This window comes from Exophiala aquamarina (genome assembly GCF_000709125.1).
Source record: "Exophiala aquamarina CBS 119918 chromosome Unknown aczIA-supercont1.7, whole genome shotgun sequence".
Lineage (NCBI taxonomy): Eukaryota > Fungi > Ascomycota > Eurotiomycetes > Chaetothyriales > Herpotrichiellaceae > Exophiala > Exophiala aquamarina.
In genome coordinates, this window is record NW_013550581.1 from 1404397 (window position 1) to 1426580 (window position 22184).

Consider the following 22184-nt stretch of genomic DNA (forward strand, 5'->3'; position numbering starts at 1 on the left):
AATTATATATTGCATTTTTTTCCATCCTTTGGCCAAATACCCAGGCCCCTTTCTTGCCAAATTTACATCGATCTACCCGATGTTGGCAATGTTCAAGATGAATCGAATTCGATGGCAGCACAAAATGCTCGAGAAGTATGGTAGCCCAGTAAGGGTTGGCACAAATGAACTCTATTTCTCCGATATGAAATCGTGGCAAGATATTTACGGCCAATCTTCCAATCCCTGCCAAAAGGAAAAGGTATTCTATGATATGTTTACCGCAACGGGAGCAGTCAGTATCCTGAATGAGAGGAACAAAGCGGCGCACGCTCGGCTGAGACGACTAGTGTCTCACGCCTTCTCTTTGAAGGGGCTACTTCAGGATGAACCAATGATCTGGCAGAAAGTGGCAACATTAGTCGATATTGTCTTTGCTCCTGCGGCGAGAGAGCGCAGATCAGTAGACATTTTCTCGAAGATGATGGATCACTACCTAGACATAACTACATACTTCAGTTTCGGGACCTCGTTCGACTCTGTTTCTGGAAATGGACCCTTGAACCACGATGATTTGGACGCCTTCATGGTGGTTGTACCTACACAAGCTTTCTTCCCGCAGCTACGTTACGTCCCTATCAAGAAGATCCAAGATGGCTACAAAGGCTTGAACAGACTGATCGAATTCGCGCAAAAGTCTGTAAACGACTTTTATGCCAAGACTGAAAAGGATGGGGATTTTGCGAAAGGGACATTCCTACGGAACCTGGTGGACGCCGTTGACGCAGACACAGGCAGCAAGCTAACACTTCCAGAGCTGGTTGAAAATACGATTCTCTTCCTGGTGGCAGGAAGCGACACTACTGCTGTGACCACAGTATACACGATCTGGGAAATTGGCCGACGACCTGAGGTAAGAAGCAAGCTACTCAATGAGATTCGGTCAGCATTCCCAGACCCGAGTCATCAGCCCACCTACGAAGAGACGGAGAAATTGGTAAGAGAATAATACTGATCCATTTCTTGTTTTGCTATCACTAATATGCACCAATCACTCAGGAGTACTTGAAAGCTTGCATTCAAGAAACTCTTCGAATCTGGGGGCCCCTTAGCGCTGGTTTTCCGCGCGTCTCGCCAGGCAAAATGGTCGGTGATCACTTTATTCCCGCCGGAGTTCAAGTCGCCACCCCGGCATACGTGACGTGTCGTGACCCAAAGGTCTTTCATAACCCTACTGAATATATTCCTGAGCGATGGTTGAATGCAACAGCCGAGATGAGGAACATGTCCCGGCCATTTAGCTACGGTCCAAGAAACTGCATTGGGAAGCATATGGCGGATATCGGTCTCCATCTCACTCTTGCTAGAATATATCAACTCTACGACATTGAGATTGATTCTAGCATGACCGACGCAATGATGGTACAAAAGGACCGGGGCGTGTGCGCACCATGGGATGAAAAATTGGTGATATGTCCGACCTTTGTTCATAAGAACATCGGGTCGTAAGACCAGCATTGCGTACAAGTACCAGGCTATGAAGCGGGAAGAATGAACGGAGCAGGAAAAAAGGTATCTCGGATATTATCAGCATCTGCGAAGGCTGGTATGGTAGTATAAAGAAGCATCCACCAAGCGGATTGAGGGGGGGGGTTCAACCTGGTCTTAGCATTCAATTGATACCATAAGACTGTCTCTTTCTTCTGCGGAAGGACAATACGTCGTTGGCGAGCATTCGGGCCCCATCCCTGAAATTCTATCCTTACTTGAAATAGTAGACCTCCTATTCTAAACGATCCACAACTAGTATGCTTATGTGAGATTATGATACTCTGGCCTTGAAAATTAGGCTAATTTTTGTCCCTGAGCCCACTCAATAGGATAAAATCGAGGTAAAAGGCCAACAGAGATGTGCATAATATGGTCTGACAAAGGTCTGTTAGAACATGACATTGCTCTTTCAGAAAACTGCAAGCTGCTTATCACGTACAGATGGTACGACCTAATGAACGATGGTCGTTCCTTCCTACATTGCTCCTCAGCAGCGCTTTTCCAGTCTACGCTGGGTACCTTTCAAGATTATTGATCGGATGTCTTTCCGGCAGCATCGAGCTTATGTCCTTGGCTATAGCGCCAAAGCGAAGGGACTAGTTCCCATTCATGGTAACGGGAATAGGAGGCTGAGCACGGTTGCGTCAACCTATCTTAATGGTGATTGTGTCTATGATGTTCTGATGTATCCTGCTCAGGTGCGAAATCTCATTGACTCATCTGCTGATGATACTAAAGCATCTAGTAGAACTGTCATAGTATGGAGCTGCGCGCAGTCTTGTCCAGTGAAAGAACTTGCGCTTAGTAAAGATCGATATGATTTGTCCGTCCGGTTTGTCTCTGGGCATCGTTTTCGAAGTCGTCTTTGTAGTCGTAACCAGCAGTGCAAGGCTCGCGGGTTTTATATACAAAAGAACAAGCAGCCCTAATTATGGCAAAAAGGGTATAGGTGGTCTTGCTGTATAACCTACCAGACAATAGTGGGTGAGAGTGGGTCAAGAAAGCGAGTGGCAAGGCTGTACATGGCTGATGTAAATAGTGGTGAAGGTGATGTTCGCATGCGATGCGACGCGCTACTATAACAGCCCTATGCGACTGCGTCTGACAAATACGGTCGTGCAAATTTGAAAGTTGGTTGGCACTTTCTTGAAACGCGCTTGGAAGTCGTAACCGGCCTTCAACCTTCAAGTGTCAGATGGTGTTGGATGTTCCTAAAGTAGGAGGATCCTAGGGCTGAGCCAGGCGCCTCAAAGGTCTGGGTCTGTTGATTAGAACCGATGCACTGGCGTCCTTGCCGCCTTCTTCAGCGAGCGAGCTCAAGATTTGGGGCGACGATCACTGTTGGAGTATGTTGAAAGTTATTTTCCTTATCGGGTACTTCAGTGATCTCGACATATGCCGCCTATGGCTTCCAGGGTACTGTGTTGCCTAAGGCTTGTAGGGTTCAATCTTGCTGCCCTTGCGAGTGTACAAACGATGATCCCACACAGTCTGGGCCCTGGTTTAACACATGGCAATTCTGTGTGGGTCGGATTTGAGAATGCATATGCATCTCTTGACCAATGCTGTTGCTTGGCTGCTGCTTCGAATCTGCTTCTGAACCTTGCGGCCCAGAAAGAAGGTCGGCAAAATTGCCCGAGATCCAGGTGGTGGCGTTGATGAATGAGCTTGTTTTCTCAAGCATTGCTGCACGCCTCACTTGTCGTGTCTGGGCACGCAGGGCTGCAGGTGAGTCGCACTTTCAAGAACCTCGGTGAATAGGGAATGTAGTACTTGTACGCGGCCTGTTCTGCGTCCTCCGAGTTGTCCGGAGAGAATTCAGCACAGCCCAGCTGGATCTCTTACCTATTTTGAATGTCCCGCTTCATTGTTCGTCTCTCGGCAAACGAAGCTTTACTTGGACCAGGACACTACCAGGGTTGACTTGAAGTAGGCCAATCCTGCGATACATGGAGTGATGTTCTATCGTGCTGTTACTAACGATTATTGGGCATTCGCTGACTACCGGTTTCTGGCTGGCTATTGTGCTTCAAAAGATTTTGAAATTTGCGACTTCTTGACCCATCGAAATTAAAGAAGGACTATGCACCTGTTGAATTTTCAAACAGTTTCTTCTATTAACAGCTTTCTGTTTCTAAGAAATTATTTTACGCTACTATTTTTATGCTCACATCCTTCTTCTAGATGTGGTTGAAACCGAGCTCTGCTCGGGGAATGGACTCAGTCAAAGCGACACCAACTGCAGATCCGCCTACACCATCACTGACAAAGAGTGAACAAAATGCCTCCGAAAATGAAGACCTTATTCCACAATCGCCATTCGTATCAATTGGGGATGCTCAGCACGAGATTATGGAGGGGCCAACGCTATCGCTGCTGATAGGGGCTTTCTTCCCTTGCGTTCCGGTCGCTGCTGTCTGTACAGTACTACTGTCACTCATATTCAAGAACCAGATCAAAGAGCCATACATGGTAATTCAAGACGTTGCCCAAGTTCAGACAACAGATTTCGTCAACCAAGCATTGACTGAAATCAGTAAGCTCAAAGCTGGAGGCGATAGTGTTTATTAGCTGTGGGCCACTAAATCCAGTCCACCTGGCACCTTGCATACGGTTGCTTATACAACCGGCAAAGTTATGCCCTTTATCACAAGCACATCAATGGCCCTTGTAGCCTTTTTTGCCGGACGTCGAATCATCAATGTCACGAAGTTGAAGAACCAAAAATTAATGCCAACACCTCACCAAGTGTCAATTCTTATCAGCTTGCTCAGCGGAAGTGGCATCCGGCCCCTGTGGGATACCTTAAAGTATCGCTTCCAAAACCACGAATCGCTAGTCCAGCCGGTGCCCCTTGCCTTCGTCTTCTAACGTAAGTCTAAAGTCGTAATTTCATTCCCCGCAACTTCTTCTGATTAACAGCACTGACGGTTGAAATTTCAGTCTTGCTATACAAGGAGTTGACAGCTGGTTTGGTGTAGCCACACAACCAGCAACTGTCGACATCTTGACGGCGTCCAACCAAACTTTTGCGTACGGCCGTGAGCTGAATTCCAACATTTGCAGTTCTCTGTGGCATCAACTGCCCTGTATAGGCGATAGCTCATCCACCTGTGACTATCCCTGTAGCATTACTGATTGGAATGCGTCCACCGGTGCCGAGAGGTTTGGCTTGCAGCATGCCCAAGAAGCCGCTGAAGTGTTGATGAATAACTCTTACACAAATTTCGTCATCAATGTCACAGCCGGCTCGTACGATTCGCAGCATTACTTCCTTGGGGACAAGCGTAGCAGTTCCTCTCAGGACTTCACCACCGATACCTTTGCAGTGACCACACAATGTCGGATCATAACACAGAATTGCAACGGCACTGGTTTCACCTGCGGAAACTATACCGCCCCATCTTTTGCATGGTCTGGAGCAGTGGGAGTGGACCCGACATCTGCTACAGGACCTGCTAATCAGTCAACCAGCGGTATACAATTCTTCAATGATAGTGCATTGATTAGTCCCGTCAGCAGCAATGCGTCCAAAGGGCTCTTCACCTCAATATATCCCGCTCCTTTCTTGATGTGGTCCAAGGGCTTTCCTCTATCGACACCTCAGCAGACCAATTTAGCTACATGCGCGACAATCATTATCTTGGCTATGATGAATCAGGTGATCCGGTCTTTGTGTTAAACTGCTCAATGGCAGTATACGAGGCAAAGTATAATTGGACCGACGGCGGAGTCGTGGCAGGCAATCTCTATGCACTAAAACTGGCAGATCCTGCCTATGGGGCTATCTTCTCAGCGGCCTTTACCATGAATTCTGCCCTCGGCCACCTTAGCCCTCAAGATGCGGCGGCATTGGCTGCATATCAGCACCAACCAGACCTGCTCGCCAACTCTTTCGCAATCAGTTCTCTCAGGCTGCTACTGCCTTGGCGGCCGGAATTATGATACCTTCCCAGAACATCTTCGAGCGAGAACGATTCAATAACGTCCTTGTGACCAAAGTGCCCGTATTACCGCTTTATGTCCTCATCGCACTTAAAGCCATATATGTTCTTTTCGCACTCGGCCTTGCCGGGCTAGCTATCATGTTGGCTGACCCTATTACCACGCAAGACGTCAAAGAACGCTTGACTATAGACGGTCTTGCTGTGGGATTATTCGAGTCGGACGCCCACCGCCATAGGAGCGTCTCCGAAATCCAGCAATTATACCACGAGCACCACTCCAAATTCCACAGCGTTGCGCCCGGCAAACCCGATGGAAGTCCTGCAGAAGCTGCCAAGATCGGCATGGTAGAAAACGCCCAGGGCGGTTGGTCGTGGGCGACTACTGTGAAGCTAGCACAATCGAACTTTAAACACCAGGACTTCTCGTTAGAAGTTTTCAGTAACGTGTTCTAATTATTTGAGGGATCCGTCCACACCATGGAAACCTCGCATCGGTGGCGTCGACATACTTACCCAGCCCAGTCCTCAGAAACTGAACCTTGTACAAGTCCTCCAGCAAAGGAGGGTCTCACATCGGTACAACTTCCAGCAAAGATCCCTGCATTGAAGGACGCAGAAAAACTTCAAAATCATGGACCAACTATTGTTGTTTGCTTGGATGGAACAAGGGATAAATTTGACGGCGATAATAGTAATATCGTGCATCTGGTTAGCTGTCTGAAGAAAGATGACAAATATCAGAACACGTACTACCAAGCTGGAATTGGTACTTACAGTGATCACGGACTCGGCACTGGCTTTGAAGCTACCCTTGACATGGCTGTCGGGAGTCTTCTAGGACTTCACATCAGAGACGCATATAATTTTTTTAATGCATACGTACAAAAAAGGCGACGAAATATGCATTTCCGGCTTCTCTAGGGGAGCATATACGGCCCGCTGTTTGGCTAGAATGGTCCACAAGGTTGGGCTTTTACCAAAACGGAACGTTGCTCAAATACCTTTTGCCTACGACTTTTACAAGGATGACAGTCCCAAAGGGCGGGAGGATAGTGCACAGGTTAAGAAAACATTCTGCACCAATGTCAGCATTTACTTCCTTGGACTTTTTGATAGCGTTGCAAGCGTTGGCTTCATCCCGCGAGAATTGCCTTTCAGCACCACAGCCCGAGCAAAATGTCACTATGTGAGACATGCTATGGCTTTGGACGAACGCCGTGCTAAGTTCAAGCTATGTCGCTTTGAAGGGGCCGACTTTGTGAGTCCGGAGGATCTGCGAGGGAGCACTACTTCAACACTGACGGAAAGGCTGAGACCTGAGCAAGCTAACGGGTCTGCCCACAAGCACGAAGCTCTCAATGGCGGACCCGTGAAACCTCACATGATGAAAGGGAACATACAAGCCGGAATGAAGGCATCCGAGTTGGCCCATGGGAGGCATCATAAGCCTCAGAGGCCTGCAAAAACCGACCTCCTAGAAGTCTGGTTCGCGAATTGTCACTGCGACGTGGGAGGTGGTGCCGTACGCAACGAGGAGCGTCACAGGCTCTCAAACATACCCTTACGGTGGATGATTCGGTAGTGCTTTGAATGTGATACGGGTATTATCTTCAACACCAAGACCCTGGCGGAGATGAGTCTCGATGTCCATGATCTGTGGCCAAGGTACTCAAGGCTGGAAGAACCAGTTCTTGGTCCATCGCCTTCTCTGCTTAAGTATTACGAATTAGGCTTGCCACCGAAAACAAGAAGGTCGAGTCTGCTGACTCCCATCAAAAGCCCAGTCAAGAGGAGAGGCTTTTTTGACCTTACTATACCCCCGATGGCCATACAAGCCAAGCAAGTACAGAATTGGTACCAGAGCAGCTTGAAGACTATTTTGAAAGCCTGCAGCCCATGAATGACCAACATCTGTTGAAGGTGTTCTGGTGGCTCACGGAATTTTGGCCGGTCACTTACCACTTCTTCAACCCTTCTACGAAAGTTTGGGCTGCGAGGATGGGTATGAATATGGCTCTGCCCCGCCCTATTATGGGCTCGGATCCAGTTCTCCATTGGACCGTTCGGCATCGCATGCTGAATATGCCTTATAAGCATAGAGCGGTAATGGAGAAAGATGCTGTGTGGCGGGTGACTGTTTAGGTTCCGTCCTCATGAGGGCTGCTCTTGACAGAAGGCCTTTTGCGATCCGTCTTGTGATATTCAAACCATCAAACGAAGAGGGAGCAAAGACAATAGGCCGCATGCCACACGGGAAGGCTCACGGGACCAACGAGCATGGACATAAGATCCTCGCGCGTTTGCCTGACAAGCTAAGAGTTAACTTTGAGCTGGTTTTGGAGCCTGGTAATAATTAATTTCACGCCGAATAGTTTTTCTCAATAAACAGCATAGCCTGAATTTTCATAAGGTAAATCAAGTCCGTCAGGTGATGAATGAGCATAGAACAATAAACACGTTTCGCAATAGTGGACGATGCTGTCGAGGTGAAAGCGACAGCAAGAGCAGTTCCCCACATTGCGAAATCGCTGATGAGGCGGATGTGATTCTCGTCCCTTTCCTGCGCATTAAAAGCGGCAAGAAAATAATAGCGCACGTGACCACAGCCAAGGCATCTCATGTGACCCTAAGGGAGAGGACATCGTCTGTAAAGCCTCGTCACTGCCCGCTCCCCACGTGTTGTGCAAACTATTATTGAATGGCAGTATATACAGGGTTATCGGTCTCTCGAACTTCTCTACTTACCACGTATCGGTGATGGCGAGCGCAACGCAAAACCCTCCCAGTTCGACGTATGAGCGACATCCCTCTTGCGCACACCGAGGTCACGATGCTAATATATTTGAACGCAGAATCTACGTCAAGAACCTCGAAGAGCGGATAAAGGTCGACGCACTGAAAACCGCACTGACCGAGATTTTCTCCGAGTTTGGCACCATCGTCGACCTCGTCGCGAAGACCAACCTCAAAGCGAAAGGCCAGGCATTCATTGTCTTCGACAAACCTGAAGCTGCAGCCGCGGCGATCGAAGAAGTCAACGGCTTCGAGCTTTTCGATAAGCCCATGCAACTAGAGTTCGCACGGACTAGGTCCGATGCCACTGTCCTGAGAGAAGACGGGGAGCAAGGTCTCGAGAAGTGGAAGAGGGCGAGACTTGCAGAAAAAGAGAGGAAGCAGGCGTTGGAGGCAACACAACAGAAATTGAAGCGGCCGGCACCAGCTGCTGGACCGCAGGATCCGTCTGGTCTGGCCGCGAGACCCGTCAAAGCTGTCAAAGGTGCGGGTCTCAAGGCCTCTGGCACGAATAATGCTGCGATCATACCGGACGAGTACTTGCCTCCGAACAAGATTTTGTTCCTGCGCGATCTCCCGGACAGCTACGATGCCGATGGTTTGTCGAGGATATTCAGCCGATTCGAAGGTTTCAAGGAGGTCAGAATGGTGCCCGGGAGAAAAGGCATCGCATTCGTGGAATACGAAGCGGAGGCTGGTGCCATCAGTGCAAAGGAGGCCACCGCGGGGATGCAGCTTGGTGACGAGGGAAAAGGTATCAGAGTCACTTATCAACGAGCTTAAATATGGCTGCAGCTTCCAACGCCGTCATGAAAAGCATCATATTCTCTACTGGAGTTAGGTTTACAGGCTTGATACCCTTGCATAAAGGCGGGCTGGGTGGTAGATTCGGTAGGCGTTTGTAAGCATGAGTAGTCTTAAAAGATAACATCGTCATCTTCATGCTCACCCAGCACATCTGCGGCCTCCTGATTCTCCGATGTCGCTGCTGCGTTTTTATTTTTCTCTCTCTGTGCAAGAATCTCCTTATCCGCGGCTGCTTGGTCTCGCTGTTTCTTGTTGGAAACCTTCTTCAATCTGTAGAACTCTTCACGGTCAAGCTCGTCGAGTTCGGAGTTGATATCTATTGTCTCGTTAGCGCATATACAGCGAAAGGAGGTCCGCCATACACTTGATAGTGTTCTCAGTTCGTGGGATGATAACATGTTCAATAGCGTTAACTGAGTCGTTAGCATACGCCACCCAGATCGTGTGTGAGACATTATACCTCGCCTATTAACCACCTTGATAACTTCATCCAGAATAACAAAGGCTGTCTGCAGACTTGCGAGCTCGACTAGTGCTTCGACGGCCCTAGTGTATGTTTCTCGGCACCGCTGGACTTGCTGACCACCTTTTCCAAGGCCGGTCAAGCCAAAGTCATTGATCTCGTCTTTTGTGAAGCCTTCGAACTGAGGCAGGAAAACGCCAGAAACATTCTCTTGTTTGGTCTTAATCCTGAAGCGTGCATTCTTGACAGACTCTTGGATTTGATAGCCAATGTCTCCGCCGACGGCGTAGCTGACCTCCGCGAGCGAGAATGAAGCAATCTGCATCACTCTGCCCATCTTTCTTTTCGCTTCATCAATTCGCTTGAGAATTTCTGTAATGGTTCAGCACAGCATCGAACAGAGGCTCTTAATATTGCCCACCTCTAAACCGCCTAGAACTTATAGTTAGCATATGTACAAGAACCAGTGCGCTATTTCCTTACTTCGTCAAAGCCTCACTCTTCCTCTTGAGCAAGCTGTGGCCTGTCTGAGCGCCCTTCAGCTTACTGTTCATTTGGCCCAAGGCCTGTCGGGTTGGGAAGACGGCCTCCCGCTGGATCGTGTTAGCACTGGTCATGTCACGCACCACAAAGATAGCATACCCCTGCGCCTGAGGACATATTGGATGTCAAGCGCACCTGCGCCCTTTGTCTGTCTCGCGGGTGAGGTATAGGATGGGAATGTTAGGGAGATACAGCATGAAGTGACAGAAGTCACCGCAGCTGCTGCTCTAGATGGCTGCTCATGCAAGGCTGCGGGCACACCTAAGGCTGCCAAGACTTGTTCAGGCTAAACGTTCTACCGAATAACTCCCTCGCTAGACCTGCCTGTTCTATCAGGCGCCTGATCTTCTCGGAGAGGTGCCAGTTAGTTTCGCATTTTCTGAAACGCGAGCTTCGTCCTTCTGCACGACACGACACCGCTTGCGATGCCTGGAATCGTACGGGTCCCAGACTCCAGGTCGACCGTCTCCATGGTACCCTCTCACTCCCTCAAACCCGATTTCTACCTGATTGCCAGCGAGGACGCCATCTACGAACAAGATGTCCTCCGCAATCCCGGGAGCATTCGACCGTGGCTTACATACATCGATTACAAGATGCGCAATGGTACGATACATGAGCAGGCATTTGTTCAAGAGAGGGCGTGCATACGACTTCCGAGGTCCTACAAACTATGGAAGATGTATCTGAGCTTCAGGGTCAAACATCTGAAGAAGAAAAACCCTGTCAAGTACCGAGCAGAATTCACGAAAGTCAATGCACTCTTCGAGCGAGCCCTTGTTCTCTTGAATAAGATGCCAGTCGTCTGGGAGATGTACCTCACATTTCTGCTCCGCCAGCCATACGTCACCAAGACGCGAAGAACGTTCGATCGCGCCCTACGAGCTCTACCCATTACACAGCATAATCGCATATGGAAATTGTATAAGTCCTTTGCCAACTCAGCATCCGGAGAGACAGCTGTGAAGATATGGGCCCGATATGTTCAGGCGCACCCTGAAGACGTTGAGGATTACATAGATCTGTTGGTCGACAATGGTCACTATCTGGACGCCGTCAAGCAATACATCCGCATTCTGGACAATCCCAAATTCAAATCCAAGCACATCAAGAGTGAATTTCAACTCTGGAGTGAGATGGTTGAGTTGATGGTCAGCAAGGCGAGGGAGCTTGGGGACAGCTCGGTCTCGTCTTTCGATGCCGATACCATCATTCGAAGTGGCATAGAAAGATTCGCAGACCAGAGGGGCAAGCTTTGGGCAGGCCTTGCTACCTACTGGATCACCCGCGGAGATTTTGAACGAGCCCGAGACGTCTTCGAGGAGGGGGTTACTACAGTTATGACCGTGCGAGATTTCACCATGATATTCGATGCTTATGTCGAGTTCGAAGAATCAATCCTCTCTACGCTCATGGACGCCGCCTCTATCCGTGCTGCGAAGGGCGTCGTTGACGCAGAGAAGGATTACGATGTGGACATGCGCATGATGCGTTTTGAGCACTTGATGGATCGGCGGCCGTTCTTAGTGAACGATGTCCTCTTGCGGCAGAACCCAAACAACGTTGTAGAATGGCAGAAGCGGGTCGCACTCTGGAGCGACAACAAGGAAGAAGTCGTGCAGACCTATACTGATGCAATTGCCGCTATTGCGCCAAAAAGGGCCATTGGCAAATTCCATGAGCTGTGGCTTAACTATGCGAAATTCTATGAGGAAGCGGGTGACTTAGAAACGGCCAGGCTCATTCTAGATAAGTCAGTCAAGGTACCCTACAAGTCAGTCGCGGAGCTGGCAGAGACGTGGGTAGGATGGGCCGAGATGGAACTTCGCAATGACAATTTTGACGGAGCAATGAAAGTCATGGCCAAAGCTGTGCAGGCACCCAAACGAAGCACCGTCGAATATTTCGACGAGACACTTTCACCACAACAGAGAGTGCACAAATCTTGGAAAGTGTGGTCCTTCTACATCGACCTGGTCGAGTCTGTCGGAACTCTGGATGAGGCACGGGCGGCATACGATCGCGTTTTGGAACTTCGCATTGCTACTCCAAACACCATTGTCAATTATGCAAATCTTCTAGAGGAGGCGGGATACTACGAGGAGTCTTTCAAGGTATACGAACGTGGGCTTGACGTCTTCAGCTACCCAGTCGCCTTCGAGCTGTGGAACCTCTATCTGACCAAAGCTGTCAATCACAAAATTGGCATCGAACGCCTCCGTGACCTTTTCGAACAAGCTGTGGAAAACTGCCCTCCCGAGTTCGCCAAAGCCATCTACCTAATGTATGGTGATTTGGAGGAGGAGCGTGGACTCGCTCGGTCGGCCATGCGCGTATACGAGCGAGCAACTCGCTCCGTCTCGGATGGCGATCGACTGGCCATGTTCGAGTTCTACATTTCCAAATCCGCCTCCAATTTCGGACTGACTTCGACTCGGCCAATTTACGAGCGTGCAATTGCGGCGCTTCCTGATGCCGAGGCCAAAGCTATGTGCCTCAAGTTTGCCGAGATGGAACGAAGGCTGGGTGAGATCGATCGAGCAAGAGCCATCTACGGCCACGCAAGCCAGTTTGCGGACCCACGTGTGGACAACTCTTTCTGGGTTGTATGGGAGAAGTTCGAGGTCGCCCACGGTAACGAGGACACATTCAAGGAAATGCTTAGAGTCAAGAGGAGCGTGGCAGCCAAGTTCAACACAGACGTCAATTACATCGCAAGCCAGGCGGTGAAGAGAGGCCAAGCTGCTGTGGCATCTACACCAGATGCAGGCGATCAGGACGAGCCCGATAGAAACGTTGATGCAATGGCCGCATTGGAGCGGCAAGCCCGTGCGCCAGTGGGATTCGTAGCGGCAAGTTCTGGCCCTGAGGGGGGAAATCAGCCTCCAGCTTCGAAGCAAGAAGAGAAACCAGTCACTGGGGTGGCAGCAAATCCCGACGCCATCGATGTCGACATAGAAGATGATGATGATTAAACGAACCAATATCAGCATGAGGATGAATGAACTGGAGGGCCCAATGAGCTGTAAAGATCTTTCGATTTCAGCTCATTTTCATTCGAAACTGTACTTTAATTTTCGCTTCTATGACCCCGTACTTAGAGTCAGGTTGTTAGTTAGTGCATGGTGGTCTGGTAAGCCTCTTCATGGGCCAAAACAACTGCCATGCAAGAAATCAAACATTCAGCTACGTTCTTCCATATTTCGATACTGCAACTGCGAGTAGGCATATACGCCGGTACTACGAACACCAAATGCGAGACCATCCTACCCACCAATGCGAACCAGTAGTTGATGAACCGTTTCTGAACTGGCCAATCTCATAGTCCGACATACCAGCGATACTCTCCCACTCTTCTTAAGATCCGTTTTCATCCTCGTACTACTTAGGATGCTCCTTAACATGGACACTCTGCAACTTGAGGAACTGGTCAAAACCAAACCTGCTCAATGTGACACCTTTGCCGCTATCCTTCCAGCCGGTCCAGGCAAGATCAGGGCTCGGGAAATCCGCGCGATTGACGAAGACAGTGCCAGCCTGAACGTGGCGGGCCAGCTTCTCGCCCGCAGCGATGTCTTTGGTCCAGACCGACGCCGTCAAGCCAAACACGCTGTCGTTCATCAGCGAGACGGCCTCGTCGTCCGACGACACTTTCTGCACGGGAATCACGGGCCCGAATGTCTCCTCTGTCATCACGGCCATGTCGTGATTGACATGCGTGAGAAGCACGGGGGCCACCCAATTTCCTCCTGTAGACGGAGGCGAGGAGAAGGTCGCGTTTGATGGTGTCTCGTCTTTGGCGCCTTTAGAAAGTGCGTCTTTCACCTGCGCCGCAATGGCGTCTTTGGACCGCGAGGACACCACGGGACCGATGTGCGTCGCCTTTTCCGACGGGTCGCCTAGGCGGTACCCAGCCAGGATCTTCTTGACCGCATCGACAAACCTATCGTAAATGTCTTCATGCACATAGACGCGCTCGATCGAGCAGCACGATTGCCCAGAGTTGAATATAGCGCCGTCCACGATTTCCTCAGCTGCCCACGCCGCGTCCACATCTGCCCGGATGTATGCGGGATCCTTCCCACCGAGCTCCAGGCCGACCGAGACATTGACGCGCGAGGCCGCGATCTGCTGAATCGCCAGCCCACCCGCCACCGAGCCCGTAAAGCAGATATGATTGACGTCCGGACTGAGGATCAACGGCTGCAGATCCGTCGGCGAGCCGCAGTGAAGATACTGCATTACATTCTCCGGTAGGCCGGCCTCCTTGAAGATCTCCACGACATGCTCGACGATCGTCGGCGTCTGCGGGCTCGGCTTGAGAATGACGCTGTTCCCGGCCAGCAGCGCGGGAATCAAGCTGTTGACGAGGATCAGGTACGGATAATTCCACGCAAATATCACCAGCACCACCCCGACCGGCTCCCGGCGCAGGTATCGCTTGAACCCTGCCTCCGCCTCGCCTGGGTACTCCACGTCGATCACCTCCGGCGCGATCTTGTTCAGGTACTCTGCTCGCTTCACCGCCGTCGTGATCTCCTTGGCTGTATATGCGATCGGGCGACCCATTTGCTCCGTCAACTCCAGTGCCAGCTCATCTTGTCGTTGGAGGAGGAGTTCGAGTGCGCGCGCGACGATCTGCTGCCGGCTGGAGAGTGTTGCGTGGGTCTGGAGATAGGATTTCTGCGCCGCCTGTGCAGTCACCCCGAGTTTTAGGATATCCTCGGGTGCGAGGCCGTGTCGTGTGAGGACGGGTTTGTTGGTGGTCGGCGAGATGGTCGTGATAGCTTCGACAGCCATGTTTAGAGAGGGTGTGGTACGTCAGCTGCGATGCGAAGCTAGTTGGTGGTTTGAATGCAATTTGGACACTTCTCCCAGTAAGAGATCAAATGCAACGTGGTTGCCGAGAGCACGGTGGTAAGCGGTATTTTCGTCGATGAGGATCGAGCCGAGACAGAGGCCTTTGTCAATAATTGGATGTAGAAATGAATCAACAAACATGAAATTTTGGTGTTGCCCCTCGTCCCCCACCTGGAGATCAACTCGTCAATGAGAAGCGGCGGGTGTCCCCGGCATAGTTATTGGTTTCAGCGGTACGTGGTGCCCAGTAAGACGTCCCAGTGCTTCCTACGAGTACTGTGTACGCACTATGGGCGATCAGGAGCGGATTTACGGTGGTGGGGATACCAAGTAATCGTGACGCAATAGCCCTATGGATGCAGCCTTGTGCCACTTCCATCAGCCACCCCAAGGCTGAAGCAGCAAGGGAGAAGGTTGAATGATGGATCGTGTACCTATGTTTTTATTTGTACTTGCATTGGGTTATTTTACCTTTCCCCAAGGATGATGGACTTCGAGGCTCTCTCTAAGGATAATCGTGTATATATGAAAACCTCGCTCAAACCGGACTGAGGTGCTGCAATCTTTATCGAGACAGTCAGCTACATCCTATCTTCTGCCGGGACCCACTGCGTAATACTCATTGGATTCGCAAGTCGATCAGATGGATCACTAGCGCCTAGAACGCCCATCGCCTGCTCGACCTCGAGAAGTTTTGCAATCTCGAGGTCGGCCTCATACATTCTGATGGTGTTACATCCTGGCTTCAGAAGCGGTCGAGCAGCCACCACGGCCTGCTCGAAATGATGTATCGCGGCTCCGAAATTCCTCCTCCGCACGTGGACGCGTCCGAGCATTCTCAGTGCTCCGATACGCATGAACAACAGCCCGTCGTTCCGGAGTGCAGATTCTGCCTTATCCAAGGTCTGGCCTTGTCCGTTCGCGCCTCCGGTCAAGAGTATATGATTGCGTCGAAGAGCATCTGCCAGCAAGCACTCCAGCATTACACTTGAGGAGCCACTGACAAATTCATACCGAGCTTGTTCAATCATTCCAAGCGTCGGCATGGCGGAGTTGAGGCCATATTGCCGTTCCAGGACTTCATTTATCTGGCTAATCATGTTGATGGCTCCTCCTGGGTCCCCACCTTCCAAAACCGTCCGTGCAGTGTATCCGAACTGGATAAAAGTCTGATACTCATATAGGCCAAAGACACGTACCATCTCTTGATGAACAACCATTTGAGCTTTCATCCGCAATACTCGTTTCTGCTCGTCTGTCAAGCGAGTGTGGAGGAGTATGGTGAACGGATGCGAGGGGCCCAGCAGACTGCTCGCAAGGCTAGCAAGATTTTTGGTAATTTCTGCACGCAGTTTACCCAGTACGGTGTGCGATGTGTCCATGATCTGATCAACAAGAAGCCAGAAGCTCATCGGGTGCTGGGACAACAGCATATTTCGGGCCGTCGGAATTATTTTGTCCAGTGCTTCATAGGCTTGCAAGGAGCGACCCGCCGTGACGAGGGCAGCTACAGTGACTACCAACCCCATGTACCGCAGCGACTCAAAGTTCTGATCCAATTTTGCCGTACTCTGAGACAGTGCAGTCTTCCAACGGGCCTCAGAATTTCCAGAGTAGTAACGTGTTATTGAAGATACAATACGCTCATATTGTATCTGCTCATGGCTTTGTTGCAGTCCAATCCTGGGAGCTTGACCGACACGCCATTGCATCTCAAACTGTTGGCCCGGACGTCGGCTAGGCTTCGTAACCCTGGCAATAGAGACAGCATGAGGCTTTTCTCGTTTCTTGGAAATTTTGGCTTTTCTTCCAGTCATCACAGGTTGATCCACGTCATGTTTGCCGGCCTGAGTGGGAGTAGTGTTCTCCAAGCGAGGTATATTCAATTTCTGATTCGCTCCCCTCTTTTTCGTTGCAGATAGTACTACCTGTAGTTCTTTGGTTGTACTAAATACCGTATCTTGGGAAGCTACAGCGGATCCCTTCACATCTCTCCCAATGCCTGGGTTGTGGGCCGGACTATTGACTTTTGCCAACCGGCGATGCAATGGAATTACCTCATCAGAGAGGCTTCTTCCTTCTGTTGACGCTCTTGCGGCAAGCGAATATGGGAAATGGCCTACGTTTTGTGTGTGGGAGGTCGCAACTTTATCTGGACCTGATAAAGAATGGAAGACGTTGGGTGGAGTTGGGCTTGCATCCTGAGATGTTCCCTTGTGGGCAATTCGTCTGGATGAGGAGGAAGAAGTTGTTTCTGACGAGTAAGGCTTAGATGGGGCGGTCAACTCGACTCGAAAAGCGCTTGCATGTTCTTCTGCTGGCGATAAATTCTGGCCTATGCTTGAAAGGCTTGAAAGGCTTGAGCCGAATGGTGCAAGGACTTTGGCTAGGCTCGGTTGGTTGACTGTTGATACCTCAGGAACATTGGGCCTTTGCCGAGAAAACTTGCTTGATGGATTCCCCACATCGTTAGCATGATGCAACTTCTCGTTTGCGTTGGACATAACATAATACTGAATACCGCACTGTTGAACGCATCAAGTACCAGCTGTTGGTGTGACCGCAAACAACCGTGGGCTGGAGGCTCATATATGTTCTGAAGGTTGGTGGACTCCTATATTAGCCATGAACTGTTGATTTTGGATTTTGTGTGATTGAAAATTCAGCAGATAGCTGGTTAGCAGTCGTGTCTTGTTAGGAAACCTGGAGTGGTATAAGTTAAGTTGCTCAATTGAGAATAATCTCTGCAGCTACCCGCCTCGTCTAACTTCCCAATCAAGTTAGCAGGATTGTGTAGCAGATGAATAGCTTGAAGAAAGTACAATTGACTCGTATTTAGTTGAAGAATGAAGGGAACAAAAAGGTAGGTGACGCTGGTATGCTGATCGTCTATACACGGCCGGGAAGGCTGCTGACGCATGGTGACTAAGCAACTTAAACCTGGTAGATGAATAAACCCGAAAAAAAGGCTGCGTAGCCTCTGACCGATACTCCATCACGCCACTTTTGCAAGGGCTGACAGCTCATTTAATCCTTTGGCTTCCTTGAATGTGTTGGTATGCCGCCCAAAGATCCAGTCCTGGACCTTCATAGGGTCATATTTGGACCCTCTCGACCCGTCCTCGCACCCCGGAAGGCACCCAATCACGAAGTCAGGGTTACCTGAATAGAAGAACGGTATACTGTAGCGTTCCTTGCCGCTGCTGTTGATGACGCGATGGAGATTTGAAACATATCGGTCATTGGACCATCTCATCATCACATTGCCCAAATTGACCACAAAGGCACCGGGCGTAGGCTTGACATCGATCCATGAGAGAGTGGGTTCATCGAAAACCTGGAGGCCTCCCACTTCATCCTGCAGAAGAAGTGTGATCCCGCCGAAACCAGTGTGCGCACCGATGCCTACTAGAGTCAGTCAAATGGTTAGAACAAATAGGCTGTGGTTTCTCTCACCTCGCTCATCCTCGCTAGCGTCGGGAGCCTGAGGGGGATAGTGCAACAGTCTCAAGACAGCAGCAGGCTCGCTGCAGAATTCTCGAAAGTAGGCTGGATCAAGGTCTAATGTCATAGCGATCACACTGAGCACATCTTCCGCTAATCCTGTCATGGTTGCATGGTATCTGTCGACTGTCTGCTCGAAGAACAACGGGTCTGGCACACTCTGTGGATAGGCATTTTGACCACAATGAATCCTTCCTTCTTTGACATATTCATGATCGGCCGGAAGTTTTCGCCCAATGAAAAACCCTTCTTTCAAGTCTCCAGCGGTCTTCCCTTCGAAGTTTTGGGATCGAACAGGCTCCTATCCAAGCTTATTTGGGTGTTGAGCTATAATGACGCAAGAGTCAGCATTGACGAGTCGACTGCTTCTCCCCCCACCAACCTTTATCAAGTTTCAACTTCTTTTCGCTAGAAAGAGAGAAAAGGTCCTTGGACTGCTAAACATTGCAGATTGGAGTTCTTCGGAAACACTATGGTTCACAATCTGGAAGAACCCTTTCGCTAAACATGCTTGTCGAACTTCGTCCACGAGGCGCTGCTTCTCGGATTGATTATTCCCATAGAATGCTGCCGAGCCGATTAGTCGAGTCAAGAAGAATATGATGTGCCTCTACTTACCAGAAAAGTCAATCACGGGGGGTGCTCCTGGTAGTGGAATCTCCTCAGCAAGCACTGATAGGCGATGCTTAGAATTCGCTTTGGGCCGCGTTGTCGTAAAGGAATCACAATTATGCATTCTGTGTGGTAGGGTGACCATTATTGGCGCCTGGTTAAAGATGAAGGGAACAGCAGGAATGGAATTCGGCTTGAGATGGGCCAAGTTGGAGCATGAGATAAACGTCCTCCAAGATGGCATGAGCAAGTATAAATGCAAAACTGAAGTGGGCCATTGTGACGTTGCTGTGAATATTGTTTCACCGAATGCTGATATCAATAGGCAGTATCGAAGACTTCTGCGACATCGATGGTTTGGAGACCATCGAGGTTGGCTAGCCCAAGACTACGATTTCCATATTGGCCGTCCACAATAAAATGATTGGATTGCTTAGGGAGCTAGTCAAGCACCAGCAAGTGTCAACCCGCACACCGAGCGGCTCTGGACCACAAACCTTTGAGAACTGCGGGCCAGTGCGACGGTGTCATTTTAGGATGCAGTTGTCACCTCCATCGTGGCTGGTGAACTCCAGCATAGGCTTTCTGGCTCAATCCGGCATTCCCAGTCAGCGGGAGAAGATAGAGTTTGGTGGAAAGGATGCTGTGCCACAATTTCGGGAATGTTTCGGGAGAGCTATTTGGGAGAGCTATTTCTCGGGAGCTCTAAATGCCAAGATATGCCTTGGCATGCCAAGGGAGTCCATTTTGGGCGTGATTCTGGCCGCACAGCCATCTCTTTCCATCGTACAGCATCGCTAGTTGTATTCTTGCATCGATACCTCGCCGTCGACCTTTTGTATAGCCAAATTTAGTGTTTGTGACTCCTCCTCTTCACCAGTATCAAAATAACCTCCTCTTCACCTTGGATTGCGCCTCTAGGCTGCTTTAATCATTATAGAGACCTCATCGAGCGTTATATTAACGCTCAGCCCTTAAACTGGCGCCAGGATCCGGTTCCAGGAGAGGTTTTCGCTGGTAAAAGCGAGGTAGAGGCGCGTTTAAGGGTCTTTGCGTTGGCAAAAGGCTTCGATATCGTTCGCAAGGGCGGAGGAAGTAAACTCTCTCCTACGGTTGTCATTAAGTATATTCACTACGGTAAAGAGACTCTTAATACTCGCGATTTAGAGGATCGAGTGAGGCGTAACGAGGACGGCGCTGTCACTTCTCGCCGTAAGCGAGAGCTTATAAATATCCGTCAAACTAACTATTCCTAGTACGTACGAGTTAGTTTTATAGCTCTCGATCGAATAGATAGCTCCCACGGCAGAGAATAGAGACTCATATAAGTTTTACTTAATCATTACGGTTATGAACTTATAGAAAACCCTATTACTATATATCCTGCTTATAAAAAGCACCTCTATAAGTTCTAGGAACTCCTAGCGAGGGCCATAGCTCATCGCAATACTTAAATTGTATACTCGGATTCGCGGAGGATCTTAGAAAGCGAGGATTTTACCCTATATTTATCTAGTAGAGAATTCTATAATATAGTAAGGAGGCAACCGATAGACGGTAAGGATAAGAAGTCGATTCTCGGTCTCCTCGCTAAATTACAAGAGAATAACTAGATTTATAAGACTAGGAGTGAGGTTTTAAGTACTAAGTAAGGTAAAGTTAGTAGTAGAAAGCTTATATAAGCCTAGTTTACTTACCTAAAATTAATAAGGGTCTTATAGCGCTTTATAAGTAATTTTTACCTCGTTATCGACGGTACTTTCAATATAAACCGGCTAAAGATACCTCTCCTAGTCGCTGTTAGCTAGTTAAATAGCGGTAAAACCTTTCTAATCGCCTTCTCCTAGTGCCCTAAGGAGAACAAGGCGTCGTATAGCTTCTTTTGGAAGTGCCTTAAGGATCACTACTTTATACGGCCATTTAAGCCTACCTACGCTCCTCCACGGGTTATTATTAGCGATTAAAATAAGGGCCTTACGGCGTCGATTCCGGAGCACTTTCTAGCCGTAAAACAGTAATTTTGTAACTAGCACGCCGTCTAGGCGATGGAGACAAAGATAAGGCAATTGGGTACTCCGTAGGATAATATAAAATCGATTTATAAGGCGAAATACTAGGAATACCTTAAATTAATAACCTTAGAGGACCTCGTAATAAATCGTTAAGTCCTAGGTAAATCCGTGGGCCTATTATTCGCCGAATACCTAGAGGAGACTTAGATGCTAAAGGAGCAAAAGGTAGCCTATTTTTATACTCGTAAATACGCTAATTTAGGCGCCTCGAGTAGCTAAAGAAGTAAGTCGTATTATGACACTATTAGAGAGCTAGTTAATGCTTAATTATTACTTAAGGACTTAGTAAAAAGGCTTATGAGCAAGATCAACTCCGTAATTAAGGATATCGATCAAGACGAGGCTAACTCCGCGGCCAGTTACTCTCGACTCGCCTAGAGTCCTCCTTTTTACCAGCTCCGCTTTAAAGTCTCTAAATACGCCGTAATACGCCTTGAGAGAGAGTAGGCTGCTCTCGATGAGCAAATAAGCAATGGGCAGGACGTGATACCACCGCAAAGTGGCTGTGAATGCGAGGTTCTACTACGCTTTGGCATTGCCTACCGCCACTAGCTAAAAAAGGCGTATTTAGAGGATTTGGCTATATTAAAGACCTTGGTTCATCCGCGCTGGTAGCTAAATGGGCCTTCTATTCAATCTACTAATTGAATACCTTTTTATCCAACGCCAGGGCCTCATAATAGCGTCCAAAGACCTTATACAAATTTACTAGTGCCTCAGGCACCTCCTCCCCCTTAAAACCCTCCTTTATAGGCGCTAGGGAGTCAAATTACGCCGTCACTTATTAGCTAATTAGCACAGCTACGAGGGTATTTAGATCCACAAGAGAGACATCGATTTAACGTTGAATCGTTACGTATTGAGGGCTAAATAAGTAGATATATCGAGTTAATAACGAGTACTCTTTTACGCAACACCTAGAGGAGCTATCAACTACAGTAAACCCCGTTTAGCCAACTAGATCTCGTACGCCAGAGCTACCTAGCGCGCCGGAACCCTCACGGAAGAGCTAATAAACGAGCATTATTAGCTAGTGAAATGGCGGATCGACGG

General features: G+C 49.2%; 9 protein-coding genes across 9 annotated transcripts; 5 read left to right on the forward strand and 4 right to left on the reverse strand.

Annotated features, from left to right (window-relative positions):
• Window positions 1–97: 97 nt before the first annotated feature.
• A1O9_08488 (uncharacterized protein) lies at window positions 98–1488 on the forward strand (the record flags this gene model as incomplete). The annotated part of the gene is made up of 2 exons (XM_013402874.1): window positions 98–976; window positions 1039–1488. The coding sequence occupies 2 exons, from the start codon at window positions 98–100 to the stop codon at window positions 1486–1488; spliced, it is 1329 nt and encodes a 442-aa protein (XP_013258328.1).
• A 2703-nt stretch (window positions 1489–4191) lies between these two features.
• On the forward strand, window positions 4192–5212 carry A1O9_08489 (uncharacterized protein; the record flags this gene model as incomplete). The annotated part of the gene is made up of 2 exons (XM_013402875.1): window positions 4192–4340; window positions 4498–5212. The coding sequence occupies 2 exons, from the start codon at window positions 4192–4194 to the stop codon at window positions 5210–5212; spliced, it is 864 nt and encodes a 287-aa protein (XP_013258329.1).
• A 742-nt stretch (window positions 5213–5954) lies between these two features.
• On the forward strand, window positions 5955–7059 carry A1O9_08490 (uncharacterized protein; the record flags this gene model as incomplete). The annotated part of the gene is made up of 2 exons (XM_013402876.1): window positions 5955–6243; window positions 6368–7059. The coding sequence occupies 2 exons, from the start codon at window positions 5955–5957 to the stop codon at window positions 7057–7059; spliced, it is 981 nt and encodes a 326-aa protein (XP_013258330.1).
• Window positions 7060–8234: 1175 nt separating this feature from the next.
• Window positions 8235–9053, forward strand: A1O9_08491 (uncharacterized protein; the record flags this gene model as incomplete). The annotated part of the gene is made up of 1 exon (XM_013402877.1): window positions 8235–9053. The coding sequence occupies one exon, from the start codon at window positions 8235–8237 to the stop codon at window positions 9051–9053; it is 819 nt and encodes a 272-aa protein (XP_013258331.1).
• Window positions 9054–9187: 134 nt separating this feature from the next.
• Window positions 9188–10157, reverse strand: A1O9_08492 (V-type proton ATPase subunit D; the record flags this gene model as incomplete). Its single annotated transcript, XM_013402878.1, has 5 exons — window positions 9188–9393; window positions 9440–9490; window positions 9538–9912; window positions 9962–9972; window positions 10024–10157. The coding sequence occupies 5 exons, from the start codon at window positions 10155–10157 to the stop codon at window positions 9188–9190; spliced, it is 777 nt and encodes a 258-aa protein (XP_013258332.1).
• A 351-nt stretch (window positions 10158–10508) lies between these two features.
• Window positions 10509–13058, forward strand: A1O9_08493 (pre-mRNA-splicing factor syf1; the record flags this gene model as incomplete). Its single annotated transcript, XM_013402879.1, has 1 exon — window positions 10509–13058. One exon carries the CDS (start codon window positions 10509–10511, stop codon window positions 13056–13058), a length of 2550 nt encoding a protein of 849 aa, XP_013258333.1.
• A 406-nt stretch (window positions 13059–13464) lies between these two features.
• Window positions 13465–14883, reverse strand: A1O9_08494 (NAD-dependent aldehyde dehydrogenase; the record flags this gene model as incomplete). Its single annotated transcript, XM_013402880.1, has 1 exon — window positions 13465–14883. The coding sequence occupies one exon, from the start codon at window positions 14881–14883 to the stop codon at window positions 13465–13467; it is 1419 nt and encodes a 472-aa protein (XP_013258334.1).
• A 641-nt stretch (window positions 14884–15524) lies between these two features.
• Window positions 15525–17447, reverse strand: A1O9_08495 (uncharacterized protein; the record flags this gene model as incomplete). The annotated part of the gene is made up of 1 exon (XM_013402881.1): window positions 15525–17447. The coding sequence occupies one exon, from the start codon at window positions 17445–17447 to the stop codon at window positions 15525–15527; it is 1923 nt and encodes a 640-aa protein (XP_013258335.1).
• Window positions 17448–17938: 491 nt separating this feature from the next.
• On the reverse strand, window positions 17939–18553 carry A1O9_08496 (uncharacterized protein; the record flags this gene model as incomplete). Its single annotated transcript, XM_013402882.1, has 2 exons — window positions 17939–18348; window positions 18400–18553. The coding sequence occupies 2 exons, from the start codon at window positions 18551–18553 to the stop codon at window positions 17939–17941; spliced, it is 564 nt and encodes a 187-aa protein (XP_013258336.1).
• Between the last annotated feature and the right edge of the window lie 3631 nt (window positions 18554–22184).